Source organism: Cebus imitator, unplaced genomic scaffold (genome assembly GCF_001604975.1).
Source record: "Cebus imitator isolate Cc_AM_T3 unplaced genomic scaffold, Cebus_imitator-1.0 Scaffold2, whole genome shotgun sequence".
NCBI lineage: Eukaryota > Metazoa > Chordata > Mammalia > Primates > Cebidae > Cebus > Cebus imitator.
Genome location: NW_016107317.1, coordinates 3,890,701 through 3,911,307, shown reverse-complemented (window position 1 = coordinate 3,911,307; position 20,607 = coordinate 3,890,701). Strand labels below are relative to the sequence as shown.

General features: G+C 38.9%; 1 protein-coding gene across 3 annotated transcripts in view; it reads right to left on the bottom strand.

The window, feature by feature from the left end:
* The window catches only part of DERA (deoxyribose-phosphate aldolase), a 125,307-nt gene extending 105,196 nt beyond the window's left edge, over window positions 1-20,111 (bottom strand). Inside the window, exons 1-2 of one of the 3 annotated variants that reach the window (XM_037738415.1) lie at window positions 19,879-19,937; window positions 4,234-4,364 (exon numbers count right to left, since the gene is read on the bottom strand). In XM_037738415.1, the coding sequence (XP_037594343.1) occupies window positions 4,234-4,258 (25 nt within the window). In that variant the 5' untranslated portion in view covers window positions 4,259-4,364; window positions 19,879-19,937. Of the gene's footprint in view, window positions 1-4,233; window positions 4,365-19,878 lie in introns of all 3 variants that reach the window. The other 2 variants (XM_017528713.2, XM_037738420.1) reach the window with 2 other exon arrangements.
* Window positions 20,112-20,607: the final 496 nt, after the last annotated feature.

The following is a 20,607-nucleotide window of genomic DNA, read 5'->3' as shown; positions in this document are numbered from 1 at the left end:
TACAATGGCACAATCATTGCTCACTGCAACCTCCACTCATGCCGTGCTCAAGCAATACTCCCACCTCAAGTAGCTGGTTCTATAGGCATGCACCACCACACTCTGCTAATTTTTGTATTTTTTATAGAGATGGGGTTTTGTCATGTTGCTCAGACTAGTCTCAAACTCCTGGGCTCAAGTAATCTGCCGTCTTTAACCTCCCAAAGTCCTGGGAGAGAGGTATGAGCCACTGTGCCCGGCAAACAGATTATAGTGAAACTTTAAGGTAAAGTATCACATGGGTTCATACATGCTTGTCAAATTTGGAAAACACACACATATTTACATACCTAACGTTGTGAGTTAATCCTTGAACTAACAATGCTTTTGAAAGCTGTCATGTAAAAATCAGTTATCTTCCATGGTTTTCAGTCAAATTGACAACTTGGATAAACTGGGTAACAGAAAAGTTTCCATATCCCAAGACAGTTTATTGCCAATATCTTGGTTATACTATTATAAGCTCTTAGTCCATTTTGTGTTGCAATAAAAGAATAACTGAGACTGGGTAATTTAAAAAGAAAAGGAGTTTATTTGGCTCACAGTTCTGTAGGCTGCAAAGTTCAGGGGTGTGGTGCTGGATTCCGGTAAGGGTTTTGCTAAGTTATAACATGGCAAAATGTCAAAGGGGAAGTAAACACGTGAAAGGTAGCAGGTGTGTGAAAAAAAACTGACAGGATCTTCCTCAAGAGAAGAAGCAAGAGGAGAAAAAACAAGAAAACCAGATTATTTTTAACAACCCACTTTCATGAGAATTACTCTATTCCCAAGAGAGCAAGAACTCACTCATCACCTCCATCCCCAGAGAGAGCATTAATCTACTCATGAGGGATCCACCTCCATGACCCAAGGACCTCTCACTAGGCCCCATCTCCCAACACTGCCACACCAAGGATCAGATGTGAACATCAGCATTAGTGTACGCAAACCACATCCAAACCACAGCATGCTCTCATGAAGATAACTTCATAAGAGACTTAATAAACCACATTTAGATTTCCAAATATGTAGTCTTTCAATTTTAGGTACTCTGGGAAAACTTCTGATGAGAGTTTCACCAAGCACCTAAATGTGCTTCATGTACAGAGACACATTAGAACTTAAGAGAAATTCATCAAGAAACTAGATAACTTTGGCCCCCTGTTGGGTAGAGTCAACTCTCAGTCCTTTGAAAAGATTTAATCAATTATTCTAGGAACCAAGAGCTTTACAGAAAATCCACTTAACTCTTTCTTCTCAATGACAGACTAGATGAAGAACTTTCCAAAATTAAAATTTTAGAATTCCCAATAATGCTCTGTTATTTACTGAATTTATACTATCAGTCAACTGTAATTATTATTCATAAAGCTGCTACTTCTGCTGGATGTTGTGCTAGTCATATAGGTTAGAGTGTCTGAAAAATACCTGCATGCTCAAACAGATTTGCACAGAATAAATCCTGTGAAAATATCATAAATATTATTTATATCTCCATAAAACATTTAAAATAATTAGAAAACTATTTCATTTAAATAAGTATATTAAGTTCTTGAAAAAGGGATACAACTAAATATATTAATGGAACTTGAAGATTATACAATATCTCTACCTATTTTTCCTGAAACTTATTCCACTATTACCGCAGCTCAGTACTCAATGTCCTACTCTTACCACAAACTATCCCATTTAAGTCTCACTTCAGGAAAAATCTATTATTGGTCATTTATACTTTACCATGGATTTAAGGTAATACATGACCTCTCCCAGGAACATTTACTTTTAAGTTTTACCTCTAAGATAAAATACAGAAAACTATGAATAACATATCTTATGAGGGGTGTTAACAACTTCATTTCCTGAAGTTTTTGAGTTCATATTATACCTGATGCCTAACGTTTTAAGCAAATATTTTTAAATGACCTACTAGGAATCATAAAAGTAATTTTGCTATTAAAACTTACATTTGTAAATTCTGAAACCAATGTCTATTTTGGCAATAACAACAACAACAAAAAAGCTTACTTTTCTTAAGTAATAGTGTATGAACACTTGTCTCTGATTATCTAAAACAGTCACAGGATAATACCAATGAGACATCAAATAAACACCTACTCTGTTGTTTGGCTATTGATTCATTTTTAAAGATGCTGATCAAAAAAGCTTCTAAAAATAAAAGAACTTGGGATGGATAAATTCCCTCTAGAAGAAAAAAAAAAACAGTGATAACTACCTTTAATCACATTTCCATATGAAAGAAAGTCAGCATAAAGATATTAAATACATGTGTAGTTTCAACGTCCATTACATTCTAGCATATACTGAGGCTCCAACTGCCTACACTCTGAATTTTTTTCCCTCACAACCCCATGTTATATTCTAGTCAGCAAATAACCTCGTTCACAATCAGTTATTCTTTAGCTTTAAGGTCAAAATTTTCCAATATTCCTAATATATTTTGTGTAAAGGGAAGGGTCTGTAACTCTTACTCGGCTTACTATACACTAGGCACCCTGCCAACTACTCTACATATAATACCTCATTTAATCTTCACAGTTACTCTATGACCTAGCTTTTATTCCTTACATTTTTTGCCATATAAAATTCAAAAATCATAGGTAGAAGAACCAGGATTTGAATCACTGTCAGTCTTACCTGAAAGTCCAATTTCTTTTCAAAAAAGCTACATGTAATTAAATGAGTAACACCTCATCTATATTTGTGAAAATTTTAATTGGGGTAGGCTCAAACTCTATAACCAATCTTTCTAACCAGGGTATTTTTTGAAAATGAAATACCCCTGTATTTGAAACTGAAGTGAGCTAAGTTTTCAAAGAAAAATTTTAAAAAGAAAGATTTGTTGCATAGCTACTGTATATATCTTACCTTTGACATGCAGAAAAAAATCAAATACTCTCCAGATCCCTACTTAACAGTCTCATGCTCTCCAGTAATGCCTTTGGCTGTGCTTAAATATTTATTTAGACACACACACACAAACACACAGAAGGAGCTTGGAATGTAGGTGTACCCCTTAAACAGCAGGCATCTAACATGTGCTAAACTACTGAGACTATAAGCAGACAGGGCTTGAGTTGATATTGTCTCCCAAAACAAACAAACAAGCCTCCGCTACATTATGGAGCACAGTGATTGCCAACACTGTCTGGGAATATCTGTTCAAAACCAAATTAGTGGGGAAATCACCACCTGCTGGGTGCTGATTCAAAACACTGCTTGCTGCAGCACCTGCTCTCTTTCTGTAATTTCTCCTCTGGAAGAAGTTCTTTTGTGGCACAGGTTTTGACAAGGTGGCTGGTTTTCCCAGTGCTTTCAAAAGCTATGTGACAAGTCATCAAAAACTTTAAAGCACCCCATTCCGTCTTTAAAAGGGAAGTCCTTAGATGTGCCCACTCAGAAGTTAGTGTGAGTTAGCTCTGCAATCACTGCAGAATGGACACTGGTCTTCGGAAACGCTCTCCCTGGTGGGGCTCTACAGGAACACAAGCTTCCTGACTCTGCTTCCCAGACCCAGCTGAACCCGAAGCCCTGGTGGAAGTCACGTGGCTGAGCCCGTGCTCTACAGGAGCTGACTCCTGTCCAGTTTTCACAGAGAACCCTGCTACAAATCTAGAAGGCTGAGAAAGGTATGTAAGGTCAAGTGTACAAAAATCATGATGAACAGAAGTCAAAACGGCAAGATTTCAGGCCCCACAACCAAATATTCCTTTTGGTTAAACATTTTAAACTGCACAAATAAAGTGTCATTTCTTGGTACCAACCAAATTTACCTTTTCCACGAAAAAGCTATTTATACCAACAGTCTTTCACACTTTAGTGAGAACTGAATTTTCCATTCTTCTCCCAGACAACTTTTAATAGGGGAAAGGCACTCTCCAGGTAGACACCTCGGGGTGGAAAAGCATGCAGCAACAGTCCACACCTGCAGGCAAAATCTCCCCTGCTTCATAAGGGCTGCTGTCCTTGCTATCAGCTATCTCAATGGCTCAAAGGTAAATAGTCCAAACAGGATGCTGCACTTGACCTTTTCCTGTGCTCACCATTTGCTCATGGCATGTCCATCATATAGTCAAATATGCAAATACAGAAAGAGTGGAATGTTAATCTTTTTTGTTTTTTGTTCAAAAATCTCTATAAATGGAATAATGAGCAAGAAATTTAAATGTGTTAATTAAAATTACACTTGGCAATTACCTGTAGATTTCATATCTACCTTCATTTTGGTTTTCCAACTAAGGCAGGTAATTAGAGATGCTGGTCAAGGGTACAAAGTTTCAGTCAGACAGGAAGAGTAAGTCTTTGAGATCTACTGCACAGCATGGTGGCTGCAGTTAATAAGAATATATATTTCAAAACCGCTAAGAGTAAATTTCAGACATTCTCAACACAAAAACTAAGTATGTGAGGTGATGATGTTAATTAGCTGTATACATATATCAAAATATCACATTGTATCCCATAAATACACACAGGTATTTTTCAATCAAAAAAAAAAATTAACTATTTTTAAGCCAAGAACAGGTTCATTAAATTAAAAGTTAGCAGGAGAAATAGAAATTAAAATCTAATTCACTTGTCTGCTACTTTTTCTTCCCTTATATTGTTTTTAGCCACTATTCTATGCCATATCAATCTACATGTCATCCATTTAATCTCATTATATTTTGAATTCCCAATTTTTAAAAAAGCCTTTTAATAAAGACAGATAAATTAGCAGCTAGTTGCATATGGAATGTAAAGGTTATATGAATAATAAAACATATATAAGTATATAATGAGGCAATGTTGTTTTCAGAGAGTACAATCTCTGCAATCACAAAGACCACAGCTAATTCCTAACTCATCATTCTCTTGCTAGCCGTATGACTATGGGCAAGTTGCCTTACCTCTCAAAACATCAGTGCCCACACTTGTAAAACCAGGATAAAAATCTGAATAAAATTGCTGGGAGGACTAGAAGATAATGTATGTACCTAGAAATGCCTTATATGTTCTAAATAATCAGTAAACTTTAGTCTTTATTATATGTATTACCATCTCCATAAAGAGCATCTCCCTTTCAAAATATTTTAAGTAAACTAACTTTAACAAAATCACTTATATGATTATATAACTAATTGATCATTATCATATGTTGGCAAGATAGAGATAGCAGATTGTTTAAGTACTTGACTAATCAGAAAGACTCCAGCAGCATTTTCCAACCAAGGTTTCTCATTTGAATCACAGAACAAAACACTCGATGAACAACTATTTTCTCAGTTCTCCCAGTGAAGAACTGGTATCCTTCTAGATGCACTGGAGAGTTAATTCATTACATAAAATGAATGCCCTAGGGCATGAGGGCTGAATTTTTTTACACAATTCCCGTTGTAGAAAGCTGCCAGAACCTCCATTCAGAATTTCTTGCTCTTAGTTTACCCACAATTCTGGTAACCGTGATTTTCTTGTTTCTTGTCTATTGTATATTTGAAATAGCATATCTGAAAGTGGAAATTGCTATGACAGAGCAGTTGGAGGAATCAGATGGAGGAATCAAAAAATTTATTTCAAAATACACTCAGGGAGCCAAGAGCAGTGGCACACACCTGTAGTCCCAGCTACTGAGGAGGCTGAAGCGGGAGGACTAATTGAAGCCAGGAGTTTGACACCAGCCTTGGCAACATAGAAAGACTTTATCTTGAAAAGAAAAAAAAAACAAAAACAAAACAAAACAAAAAAACAGTACACCAAAAAAGAGGAGCAGCACTGGCCAACTGATTAGCAGAAAGTGGTTTAAAAGCCTCAGGAGTCAGTCAGACATGGTGGCCGACTCCTGTAATCCCAGCACTTTGAGCGGCTGAGGCAGGTGAATCACAAGATCAGCAGTTCAAGATCAGCCTGGCCAACATAGTGAAACCCCATCTCTACTAAAAATACAAAAAATTGGTTGGGCATGTGATGGTGGCGGTCTGTAGTCTCAGCTACTTGGGAGGCTGAGGCCAGAGAATTGCTTGAACCTGTGAGGCAAAGGTTGCAGTGAGCCAAAACCGCGCCATTGCACTCCAGCCTGGGTGACAGAGTGAGAAAAAAAAACGAAAAAAAAAAAAAAAAAAAAAAAAAAAAAAGAAAAGCCTCAGGAGTCAATGGGGGCTTCACTGCACGAAAATACAGCAGCTTGGATGTGTGCAAGGTCCTGTAAGTCAGCAAAAATGATTAAATTCTCCCCAATGCAGTCCATCTCCCACAGGGACTAAAGTCCTACTTCTTCAGGGGATGATACTAGGCAATTCCGATTTCCTTAAAAATTTGCGAATTTTAATTTCCTTGCTAATTTATGGATAAATTATAAAGGTAATCTACGTATACCTTTATAATTAGGCAAAACATTTTTAAAAGTATTTTCAAGTTTTAACATCTTTTGTTTTCACACTTAAAAGAGTAAATCCTCCACATTGATTCATTCTCCAAAGTTTACTGACAAACAACTTCTCCCAGAGAAGAACTGGTATCTTTTTTTATATATTAGTCATTGTCTTTGGTGTTAAAGGGCATGTGATCAAAATAGAGTAATTTACAGAGGAAAAAAAAAATGAAAAGAATTAAGCGTTAAATCTCAAGAAGAGTAAGAGAAGGATTCATGAAAGTGAAGGAATTTAAGCTTGACCTTCAAGGCCAGGGATAATTTCCAATAGCAGAGGGGATAATGTCAAGAGGCATTCCAAACAGGACCAACATTCCCAAAAACAAAGACCAAGATAGCCTGACCAGAGCAAAGGGCTTGGGGCTGGGGGATGGGAGGGTAACAGGATTGGGACCAAATGACCCAGGATCTTCAATAAGAGAGAAAATGAAGTGTCTGGCTTTGGTATACCAGGCAGTAAAAGGCCATTGTAAGTTCCCAGAAAAAGGGAGCAATGCTTCCTTATTCATTCAATAAACAGTGATGAAAACAAGTCCTCACCTCACGAAAAATACTGTTTGAGGTGACATGAGGGATACAGACACCTGATAAGCACAGACCCTACCCTCAAGCAGCCTATTAATAAGGCAGCATCAGAACATAAAAACACAAGACTGAAATTGGTAGGTACCATAAAAGAAGGAAAAGTATATTAGGAGATCAGTGTTGAAAAGTCTAGCAGAGGAGACCAAGTAAGCCTTCAAGGAGGAGGTGAAATGGTGAAATCCAAGTATTTTAGCACGACCATATAGGATCGATTGGAATTACTACAATAGTGGCTACCATTTATTGATCACTCATTAAGTTAAAGGTGATTTAATTATATTTCTCATGTAATATTCTTATTAACTCTACCAGGTGGGCATTAGGTCCATTTTACAGACAAGGAAACAATTTAAGCACAGATATTAAATTACTTGTTTAAGGTCACATCATGCTTGTCAGGGCTAAGATAGAAACACAGATCTCTATAATCTAAAAACACAAGTTATTTCTAGAATATTGTATTTACAATCTCTAGAGTGAAAAACATATTTACTGAGTTCAATTATTTAACATATATATATATATTTTAGAAACAGTGTATCGCTCTGTCACCCAGACTAGAGTGCACCAGTATGATCACAACTCACTGTGACCTTGTCCAGCCTCAGCCTCCCCAGTAGCTGAGCCCATAACTGCATACCACCACACCCACCTAATTTTGAAACATTTTGTTGGAGTCTGCTGTATTGCCCAGGCTAATCTCAAACTCCTGGGCTCAAGAGATCCTCCCATTACAACCTCCCAAAGAGTTAGGATTATAGGAGTAAGCCACCTCACCCAACCACACATATAATTTTAATAGAATTTTATAGACATTTCTATTTTCAGTCTTTAGAATTCCTACCTGGCTACCTCATTCACATACTTCTGGATAGAATTATTTGGCTGTTCCCACTAACTCAATTATTTTATTCAACTAAAGACAGAGAATACAGTAATTTGTTTAAGTAAGATTAAATACTTTTCATGAAATGAAAAGAACATTCTAAAGAAACCAAATAATCAGAAAAGCAAATTGGAGGTGAATATAATGTGTTCTATTTGAAAAAACAACAAGAAAAGTTTAACCAAATATGGATTTTCCAGGGGCAGATGAGAAAGCCCAGAGGTAAAGAAACCAGCTATGGATCCACCATTGTGATTCAGATGTACTACAGAATGAGTCAAGCCTAGGGAATAGAAGAGAAGAAGAGATGAATTCACCAGATATTTTTATGAAAAAAACACAGTAAGACTATAACCAATATTCTGCCATGCAGAGGAATGAATATAAAGTAAAAGGCTCTGTTCACATAAGGAATTTTAAGTCAAGGTCTACATTCATGAGACATCTAGAGAAAAAAAAAAAATATATATATATATATATATATATATATATACATATATATAAAATAATGTGTCTAATCATCAGAGAAAGGGTGGAAAATGTAAACCAATCACTGGAATTCAGAGCCTTGAAAGCCAGAGAAGATTATGCTGGCCACAGAAGGAAGGAAAAGGTCTGAAGTCCAAGCACAGGGAACAAACATTACAGACCTACAATTCTACCAAATAGTCATTTTAAGGAATGATCAGAAGACTCAAAGAAGTTCAGAACTAGGATTTTCAGAGATCGTGTGTGTGTGTGTGTACGCACAAAACAAAAACACTATGTTTTAGAGCAGTTTCAGATTCACAGCAAAGCTGAACAGAATGTACATAGATTTCCCACATATGCTTTGCCCCCATACATGCATAGCCTCGCCCTTTATCAACATCCCCCACTAGAGTGGTACAAACCTTACAACTGATGAACCTACCTTCTCATGTGTCTGCTTTACAGACTTGGAAAGTACAAGCCAATGTACTAAAGCCCCTCCTACCCCCGTTCCCCTTCAAGATTCCACAGCTAGATACTATCAGATCTAGGCCTAAAGTGCCTGGGTCCCAATCCTGTGTCCTTCCTAGATAAACCACAATGCATTCAATGAAGCATAAGTGGGCAAGTACACATTCCCTGACATTCATTCCACAGGATACCTAATTTCAACTTGGCCTGGAAAAATAACTACTGTCAAGCAACATAACAACTGAACTTTCCTTAGGACGCTTTCCTTTGAGGCAATCTTCAGTATTATCAGCAGCAATGCCTATTTTCTAGACTTTACATGCTATTCCCAAAATGTCTCTATATTAATTCATAGTTTAATGCAACAGTCAGTCAAATATAGCATTCATCTGCAGACTGAAATTATGATTTTTTTCTTGCTGGAAACAGATATATAGAAATGTCTTCAGTAATAAAAATCCACATTAAATATTTGCCTAGCTCAAGAGATTTCCCACAGTGTTTTTTAATGATTATCTAAAGGTTAATAATACAATGTTGACTGATTAATCATTTCCAACCGTGCAAGTATATATCCTAGTGATGGCCACAGTTTGCTTTCATTGACAAGAATAAGCCAGTGTACCTCCTCAGGGATATTTTAAAATTTGATGAAGGTAAGCTTCTCAAGGGCAGGGATCCGAAGTTCTATTGCTCTTTTAACTTTCACAAAGACATGGACACTGATTAGTTCATGGTATTCAACATCCACGTGCTAAAAGAATGACTTTGAGATTACAATAATGATTGCCTCTTAAGAAGTCAAAAGTTGAAAGAGAAAAACTCTGCTTATAAAGACACAAAAGTAAAATACATTTCTTGTTTAATTCTTTGAAAAATTATTATTATTTGAGATGGAGTTTCACTCTTGTCGCCCAGGCTGTAGTGCAATGGCACGATCTCGGTTCACGCCAACCTCCACCTCCTGGGTTCAAGCGATTCTCCTGTCTCAGTCTCCCTAGTAACTTGGATTACAGGTGCTCGTCAGCACACCCAGCTAATTTGTTTGTATTTTTAGTAGAGACAGAATTTCACCACGTTGGCCAGGCTGGTCTCAAACTCCTGAACTCAGGTGATCTGCCCGCCTCAGCCTCCCAAAGTGCTGGGATTACAGGTGTGAGCCACCGCACCGGCCTCTTTGGAAAATTATTAGAAGCACTTAAATTTCTTGCTGCTTACTGAAGAAAAAATAATCTCCCTCAAAATGTCACAACATACAGATCTTGAGCTCCTTCACCAAATACAGTAGGAATTGTTACAACCTACTTTCTTCCCTGAGTCCAAAATACAAACTTAATCCATAATCTCGCGGAAACATGAATATGTGTTTTTCTACCAGAAAATTAATTGAATTACTCTTTCTGGTTAGATAATCTCACATCTTCAGCTAATGGGATTAGGGGTCGATCTTCTTTAGTCTCTGACACCAAAGAGAAGATATCCCCATATCAATTTCCAAAATCATCAGGAACACTGATTTATATCTGTCCACCAGCCACTGGCATCATTTAAATAAAATACGTACCTTTTCAAATACAGTGCGCTTTTCAGACACATGCACTTACTTCACTATGTCACCCCTATTTTTCCAATGCCTTCACATTCACTTTAACACATTTCTTCACTTAATAAAATAAAAAGGCTAATTTATCTCCATATTTACTTAGAGAAACCTTGCTTATCAATGTTAAATATATGATATATATATAAAGATAATAAGCTAAAGGTAAAAATGACAGAAGATTTATCAAAAAATAACAAATCATAATGAAAGATTCTCTGAATCTGAACCTGGGTCTACTCCACAGCTTATTTCAATGTTCTGACCCTGCAGTATTCATTCACAAGAGCTATCCGGGGATCTTGCAAAAATACAGACTCCCGGGCTTTCTCCCCATAATACAAATAATTAAAGCTATTGTGGGGCTCAGGAATCTGTATTTTTAACAAGCATCTTAGCTGAGCCAAGGCCAGAGCCCAGCCATGATCATAGTAAACTAGTGGAAAAGAGTAATGTAACGTAGTACACTAAACCAGCATACAGAGAGCCTGAATTTCAATTCCAGCACTGCCTCTAACCAGCCATGTGACCACAGGCTTAACTTCCCTAGGTCTCAGTTTTCTCATCCACAACAGAAGGGGTTGGACTTAGAGCAAGCATGCCTTTCTGCTAGGAAATTCCATGATGAAAAAAAAAAAAAAAAAAAAAGGTAGCCTTGTATGTGTGGACATTATTATTTTCCTAGAAAAGAGTATCTGAAATATTCATAAGGGATAATGTTTATTCAAGGATCTCTACATCACAGATAAGGCATCTCTAACTATACTTTCAGCAGGCCAGATAACTAGTTCAATGTCAAATTTTAGACATTTGAATGAAATCTCTCTTTCTCTCTCTCTCTCTCTCTCACACACACACTCCTTTCTGAAGCTGTGGGGCAGTCCATTAGGTGAACAGTTGCAAACCTTATCTGAATCTGGATTATGAGAGCAGTTAATTTGGATGTTTTTCCAGACTTTAAAGACCTTAGCATCATTAACAACCTTCCAAAAGAACAAAGACACCAGTTAAGTGGCACCTTTTTAGGAAATAAGTACCAGCAGTTACTCTTATCTTAGACTGCTTTGGGGGAGGAAGGCCTGACTATACAAAGAGAGCCAGAAGTTGCAACCAAAGTGTCTCAACATTTAAAAAATCTGTATAGTCTGCTGGAGCCAAGATTAAACATTTATCCTTCCCTTGCAACCACTTTGGTTTCCAGGGAACTCACTGCTTCGGCTGAGGCAGGCTGAGGAGAGGTACATCCGTAGATACACACATAACACACACCAAAGTTAACTGAAAAATTTCAAAGTGCCTTTTCATGCCTTTAACTCAAAAGATGAACACATTTCAAGGTGACCCAATCCTCAAGTGACAGACAGTGTTTTAAAAGGGCCAGAGCTCTCCACTTAAACAATTTCTGGTGACATGTTTAAATCGCATCCTCAAGGGCTCTGCTGTCTCATTTACTAGTCTTTCTTTCCTGGCAGAGGCATCCCATTTTAAATAATTGCTTGAAGTTTTTCTTCCTTCCTAATAATTAAAATCCACCGGGCTTAGATGCTTTAAAAAAAAAAAAATGTTTTTTAACTTGGCAGGCACCACGCAGGACTTTTAATTATTTAATTATACAACAAACCCAAATTATTACTTTATAGTTTTTCTATTTATCAAACAGTATCAGAATAATAAAAGACAGCCTCATCATTTATGCTTACAAGCGAAAAGTAAAAGACTTCTAAGATAAAATCAAAGTAGTTAGCATTCACAAAAGGATGACCCACTTAAAATCTAAAATGTACATAATTATTGACTCAGTGTACGTATTTCATACATAGGCTATGAAGGATTTTTTTTCTTTTTTCATGAAAACATTACTCTTAGTCATTATAGTATAATGAGATTACACTAGATACATGAAAATTGAGTTCCTACAGCTAATGAAACATGCCGGGCTGCTTTTGCTAGTGCCTTTGCAGAAACTACTCCATCAGAAATATCTTCTCCAAAAAAACCTCCCCTGGACCATCTGTGAATTCATCTTTATCTTTCCAATCCCACCACGTTCCTGTTGTCAGTTTTACCATACTGTATGTGGTGATTTACATAAACATCTCCCTTAGTTGACTGTGAGTTCTGGGAAAGCAGAGACCAGGTTCAGGCTCACCTTGGCCATGACCATGCCATGACCATGAGCAGCAAGTAACGAGTGCCAGGAACAGCAGGCACTCCACATAAAGGTTTTTAACATATTCTTATATATTTACATTTTAAAAATTTAAAACAAAAAAAAATTATTCTGGCCGCCTTCCCCTTCCCAAACAATTGTCCTACACTGCTGGGGTGGTGCACTGGAGAGGAGGTAAGCAAGGTAGTCATTTGAGCCAGGTTGAAATGGGGGCACCACTATGGCGCAGAGTGAGCCAAACAGCATGGGGGCAGCCCAGAGTCCAATCAGAAGAAAGAAGGGATCTGCACAAAAAGGAGCAAGACAGGGATTGGAAGCGCAGGCAGGGTAAGGAGGATATCCACCTGGAGAGACAGCCAGCCAGCCACAGAGCTCCACAGCCCCATACTAGGGTAATAGGGAGAATCCTATGGACGGCAGCCTGCTGAGGCCAAGGAAGCACCACCTGGATGAGGAAGGCATCCTCATAGGAGGGAGCCCTAGCTCAGGGGTCAGAGCCTGAGAACAATGAGAAAAGCGTCTGCTGGGGTCAGGGGAAGCACAGCCCTGCATGTGGAGTGTTTTACCCATGGAAAGGGAAGAAACTGGAATAAACCCTGTGGTGATGGACCAGAACTGAAGGCAACAGTGTGAACTCATGGTTTTCATTACGTAGATACAGAGAGATGACAGGCAGATGAATATATAAGGTGTATTCATTCATTTTTCAGCTCTCCCAGCTGAGAGCCTTGGGAACAGAGACACCCATCGCAACGAGCATACCTAGTGCTCAGATCTTGGTTTCTCAGTATCGTTATCCACTGAAAGAACTGCTCCTTGGAGAACTGGCTGACCCTGGTGCTGGGAAAGGGAAATTCTAAGATAAGCCAGAAACACCTTGTTGAAACACCCACTCCCACCCAAGTCGGTGGAAAAACTGTCTTCCACAAAACCAGTCCGGTCCCTGGTGCCAAAAAGGTTGGGGACTGCTGGTGTAAAAGCAAAGGGCAAAGAACTTGTAATCAGAAATTCTGCATTTGAGTCCTGACCTCAACTCTTACCAGTTCTGAGGTATTACGCAAGTTACTTGTGCTTTCTGTGCCTTAGTTTTCTCATCCATGAAATGAGAATGATAATGCCTAGCACAACGGATTCCTGAGAGAATTACAAGATTATGTTAGTAAAAGTATTCTATGAAAGCTAAAGTAATATATGTATGCTAAATATTTAGTATTAAAGAGGAAAAAATATTAGATTCAGACATAAAATCCATATTAACTTAAAATTACGCAAATCAATTTTATTGTTTAAAGAAATCACAAGTTAACTCCAGTTGGGAAATTCCCTGCAGAAATCTACAAATTTTTAAATTCTCTTACCACCTGAGCTAAGAGCTAGTGTCAAATTTTCATATGCCACCTAGTAAAGAATATACTGACTTATGTTTTAGTTCTTTTTTTTTTTTTTTAATTTCAGTAGGAAATGACTTTTGTAACTTGAAGACAAATTAAGCCCTCTGTCTCAAGAAAAAGAAATATGGGAACTTTATAAGGTGATATTAGGTCACTTCTTACTTGTGACCCATAGATTCCTTAAATTGTTTATCTTGTTTACAACTAAAGATATTTCAGTTCTATTTTTCAAGAAACTACTAAGAGAAACTCCAGATACAGAAATCCAGGTCAAATAAAGTCACTCCAAATTAACAAAATTATAAAATATTTTACTACTTCTACTTTTTTTTTTTAACCTGAAGAACAAGAGCTTGGCACCATGACTAGAGCCTATATTCCCAGCCACTTGGGAGGCCAAGGAGGGAGAACTGCCTGAGACCAGGAATTCAAGACCAGCCTAGGCAACACACCAAGAACCCACCTCTTATTGTAAAATTTTTTAAAAAGCATACATCAAGAAACAGGTTTGGGCTGGGCACCGTGACTCATGCCTACAGTCCCAGTACTTTGGGAGGCCAAGGCAGGTGGATCACCTGAGGTCTAGATTTCCAGACCAGCCTGGCCAACATGGTGAAACCCTGTCTTTACTAAAAATGCAAAAACTAGCCAAGCGTGGTGGCACATGTCTGTAATCCCAGCTACTTGGGAGGATGAGACTAAAGAATCACTTAAACCCAGGAGGCAGAGGCTGAAGTGAGCCGAGATCGCGCCACTGCACTCCAGCCTGGGTGACAGAGCAAGACTCTGTCTCAAAAAAAAAAGACACAGGATTCTTTTTTAAACCGAGGAAGCTGAGGTCAGCCCAAAGACTGCGGTATGAAAGGTGAAGAAACTACAAGAAACCAAAACAAACCCAACACAAAGAAAAGCCCCACTCTGTTCACCTGGAGGTCACTCCCTGGTCACCATCCCATGATGCTCTGAGGCTCATCAGCATATCCACATGAAGCAGTTACAGAGGAAGTTTGGTTTTAATGTGAAACTTCACTAACATCTAAACCTACTCTCATAATCTACCAAAGTTTGGACTTTTCCATTCTCCCTCGGGATAAACTCCATCTTCTTGGCAACAAACTGCAATAGTTAAGATGTGGGTTATGGCAATAAAACAATAACCTTTTACGTTTTAAAAAAACAAATGAAACCTAAAAGAGTAACATTAACATTATTCGCCAGTTATCTATTTGACTTTCCTGGCATTCGGGTGTAGCGCTCCCAGTTAGTACCAGTAGACACGGTGTGGTGGTTTAAGCATGCAGCATGATTAGCACCATATCACCTGGGCTTGAATTCTGGCTCTGTCACATTAGCTGTACCTAACTGGTTTTTGGCAAGTTACTTAAAACTCTCTATACCTCAAGCTGTTCATGTGTAAATAAGGATCATAATATCTCCCTCGCAGGGTCGTTGTGGACTAAATGAGAATTTCAAGCATTCAGCATAATGCCTTACAAGCAGCTAGAGTTTAATGTTAACACTATCATTATGCCCAGCACCTAAGCACATTATCTGGCACACAGTAGGTATTAAATAAAGTGAAAAATTATTGTGCAAGCAGATGGCCTTGCCTATCATTAAGGTTTAAGACTCCATTCCAGGCCATTCACGGTGGCTCATACCTATAATCCTAGCACTTTGGGAGGATGAGGCTGGAGTATCACTTGAGGCTAAGAGTTTGAGATCAGCCGGGTCAATACAGTGATGCCCCATTTCTATTAAAACAACAAAAAATAATAAAAATCCATTCCAAACATTAAACACTAACTTTGCGGTGGCAAGTCACCATCATCCAAATCAGAAACACTCTGTACCCAAGTTACACCTTAGCAGGAATGCCAAAAATGAGCTCCCTAAAAATGAGTTCCCTAAGTCCCTAATTCATAGGTTCTTTTAAAAGGAAATTAAAAATTATAATGCAAAAGGACTAGGACATTCTGTTTTCACTACCCATTTAAAGCACCGTGTAGGTACATCTATCTAATTTGCAGACAAAAATAAATGAAAAATAATTGCATCTCACACTGGCATTTATTTAAATTGTAGCTCTAGCTTGATGCCCAGCTCCTGAACCAGACCTGTTAATAGCTCTGTGAAGGCAATTATCATCCCTGATTACCTTGTATCCCCCAGACTAGGTAATACTACCTAGTACAGATTGGTTCTCAATAACTACCTAAATAAATGTGCTTCTTGAAATACAAAATCTCACCAGCCTTGCCAACATTGCAAAACCCCGCCTCCACTAAAAATATGAAAAAAATTAGCCAGGTGTGGTGGTGAACGCCTGTAATTCCAGCTACTCGAGAGGCTGAGGCAGCAGGATGTCCTGAACCTAGGAGACGGCGGTTGCAGTGAGCTGAGATTGCACCACTGCACTCCAGTCTGGGCAACAGAGCAAGACTCTGTCTCAAAAAAGAAAAATACAAAACCCCATCATGGTTATTTTTCAGATGCCTTTGAAATTTTATTTTGTACAAAAGAGTATTTGGACACACGGAGACAAAGCAGAGAGATCCTTAGAAGTCATCTAATAACACCCCCATTCTCCAGACACCTCCAAAGATAACATTTGCAAGGAGGATACACTGTCTACATCCTTTATAGGCTTCTTGAGGTATCTTTGAAGACAGAAGAAACAAAATTCAATCTTAATAATATTCACAAAGAGGAAGAAGCTGCAGTGTTTCACAGCACCTGTCCATGCAACCATGCATGGGGCCCAGGTAGATTCCCCAGTTCCCCCAAGCAAGAAGCAGGTCTCAATTCATTCCTTCATTCAACAGACTTTTCTTTCTTTTTTTTTTGGTACAGAGCCTGTCTCCAGTCTGTTGTGCAGTGGCACAATTCCGGCTCACTGCAACCTCCACTCTGTGGGTTCAAGCAATTCTCATGCCTCAGCTTCCCAAGTAGCTGGGACTACAGGCATGTATCACCATGCCCAGCTAATTTTTGTATTTTTAGTAGAGAGGGGCTTTCGCCATGTTGGCCAGGCTCATCTCCAGCTTCTGATCTGAAGTGATTCGCCTGCCTTGGCCTCCCAAAGCGCCAGTACTACAAGCATGGGCCACCGTGCCCAGCCTCAAGACATTTTTGAAGGTCTGCTGTGTACCAAACACTATTCTAGGTACCTGGGATACATTAGTGAACAAAAGAAAGATCACGGTGTACACCTACATTTTAGGCAATAGTTAAGTGGCATCTAATAAAATAGAAGAGTATCTGTACATTTTAATAGACTACATAGAGCATAACAGTCTAGGTACAGAATTGATAGTACTTTGGAGATCCTTAAGCTAATGGTTCTCAAACTTGGGTATGCTTCAGTACTACCTACAGGACTTTTTAAAACTCAGAATGCTGGGCCCCGTCCTCTAATATTAAAATAACTCAGAACGCTGGGCCCCATCCTCTACCATTAAAAAAAACTCAGAATGCTGGGCCCCATTCTCTAACATTAAAGCTAGAGGGTATGTTCCCTATTTGGAAAACATCTTTCATACATCTAAATGCCAATGTTTTCCTTAAAGAATTTTTAATCATGAAGGTCAGATTTAGTCTCAAAGGAACTCTTTTTAGGTCTATGAACTAGAAGTATATACAGTATATATAAATAACAGTGACTGGATTAGTAATAATTCTACAGTATTTCTTGTGCTAACTATATTTTCTAGAATTTTTACAATAACCATGAATTCCTATTGAAATAAGAGAACAAAAATGTTATTTTAGAAATTAGTTATGATTATTAAAAAGACCTTCAATTAGAAAACTATTTTAAAAATCATCAGTTAATATACTGCATAAATTAATACTGAATGATTTTTCCCTAGTATATAATTCAAATAACTTATTTTAGCATTTCAGTTTAAACCTGTTTGGATTAAGGATTAATACCTGTGAAGGAAAAAAAAAATCTGATTTAACAAAGAAAATAATAAAAACAAAGCTACAATCATTTCAATAACTGCATAAAAATCACATTTACCATTATTCTACCTGGCAATTACTTATGTCTATGCTTTTACTTTTCAATAAATGAATGCAAGTTATTCTAATTACTGCAAATGAAGAAATTTAAGCCTGGCTCAATGGTTCACACCTGTAATCCCAGCACTTTGGGAGGCTGAGGAGAGTGGATCATGAGGTCAAGAGATGGAGATCATTCTGGCCAACTTGGTGAAATCCCGTCTCTACTGAAAATACAAAAAACTAGCTGGGTGTGGTAGCGGACGCTTGTAGTCCCAGCTACTTGGGAGGCTGAGGCAAGAGAATCGCTTGAAACCGGGAGGCGGAGGTTGCAGTAAGCCGAGATCGCACCACTGCATTCCAGCCTGGCCATAGGGCAAGACCCCAACTCGAAAAAAAAATGTAAAAATGGTTTATGTTTTTTGAAAGACAAATTTAAAATGTCTAAGTTTGGGGAAACTTAGGGCACATCCTTGATGTATGCATAATCATATGGTAATATCCCTGGGAATACCAAGGTAAGACACCACCCCAAACCTGTCCCATATTAACCACCTTCAAGGATATCCCAATCTAAGAAATATGCCGTTATTAATAAAGTCCACGTTCCAGAGATGGGACTAGAATTTAAAACATAATCACCTAGACAACGGTGACTAAAACAAAATCAACTAGGTTAGGAAATCAACTGTCTTTAAAATGACAGATTTACTCTCTTACCATTCAACAAAAATTCCAGAACATCTCTTGAAATGCAGGCTGTTTTAGTACAAGTCATTTTTAAGGGGGGCGGGGAGGAAGTACCTGTATGTGTTACATATAATTTATAGCCAATTTTCTCAAAGTTAGTCCCTAAAACCAGAACTCCATATACTATCTATACTGAAGACTTCCTAGATGCCCACAATATACCAAACTACTTTATAGTTTACTTGTGTCTTCCCACTTAATCTCCTAACGGCCCTATAAGGTAACTACTACTACAATAACCATTTCACAGATGAAAAAACTTAAATGCAAAGTGATTAGTTTGCCCGAGGTCACACAGGTAAGAAGTTAAGGATCCTGGATACACAGATATCCAAGCTATAATACTTAAACTGAGGCGCTTAATCTTTATCTTGATCATGGTTTTGCTGTTCGAATTATAAATTTTTCACATTTCAGGCAATATGAACTAAGTTTTCTTGCCAGTAATATTTGAACCAATATAAAAAAGATGAAAACTGGGGAATTAATACAGGTACTTTAACAAATCTTTGTCACTCTAAAATCACACACCATCTGCAGTGTTACACTTTGAGCACAGAAGGCTGAGAACTTTTCCACCAGCACGGCCGCAGGGATACAGTTAAAATTACGAAAATACTGCATTAACTTACAGTTAAAATTATCTACGGAAATACTGCATTAACTTACAGTTAAAATTATCTACGGAAATACTGCATTAACTTACACGGGTATTGTATTAAAAGGAGGAGAAGGAAGGTTTTTATGTGGTTTTACCTGCTTGGGGTTTGTTTGTTGGGGGTTTTGTTTTTTAGGTTGTTGGGTTTTTCTCCCAACCAGGGAGGTAGAGTGAACTAACAGATTGGAAGGTGATAACCTAACCCTTCCACATACAAGAGCAAAGCTTGGGTGCAAAGGCCGGCGGCGCGAAAGTGCCCAAGAGTTACGCCTCGCGGGTTCGGCCTTTGCTTGGAGTGGGTGCGGACCCGACGCCACTGCTTCCCGCCCCGGCGAGAACCCCTCGGGGACCCACGGCCAAGGCACTGGGAGGCGGCGGGTCCCGCGCTAGTCCCTGGGGCGCGGGACACGAGGGAGAGGGGATGGGAAGCCCCGCAGCCCTCTTACCGAGCTCGGTGCCCCGACTGCGCGCAGACATGGCGCGTGCCGCTCCGCCGCTGCCAGCTGGTGGGCGCCTGCCTCTGCGCGGCGCCGGGCCCTTCCGCCTTCCCGCCCGCCCGCGCGCTCGCCCCGCCCCTGCCCGCTCCAGGGGTGGAGTCGCGGGCCTGGGCCACGCGGTCAGGACCCTTGGACTGGTGCTCTGCGAGGAAATCTCGCCGCTCCCCTGCCCTGTCTTCTCCAAGAGATGCGGAACGGGAGCGCTACCTAGCTCCCGGAAATAATGCTACCAACACCCTTTTAAAAATACTGAAATTGCCAATTGAAACGTTAATAAAAAGCATTCCTAGAAACTTTTAACTGTAAGATTACATAACAAGGGAGGAGATCCAACTGCAGAGCTCTGCAACTTCAAATCTGAAATGTCAGCAGTGATCCCGAATCTTTGTTAGGGAAACCAAGGAGCAATCACGGGCCCCAGGGCACAGTGACTTCTAATCTACACGTCATGAAAAGCAGCAGCTGTGTGGCCTGGAGAACGAAGGGCTTAGAAGTCAGTGGACCTGGTTTCTTAGCCTAGCTCCAGCAATAATTAAATGTGTGACACTGGGCAAATGAACTGCTTTTCTGAGCTTCATTTTTCTCATCTATAAAAGATGACCTTGATAATTTCTTGATTCTTTAAAATTCTATGATCCTATAATGGTAAAATTCTTTAGCCTGATTTCTCTGTGACCA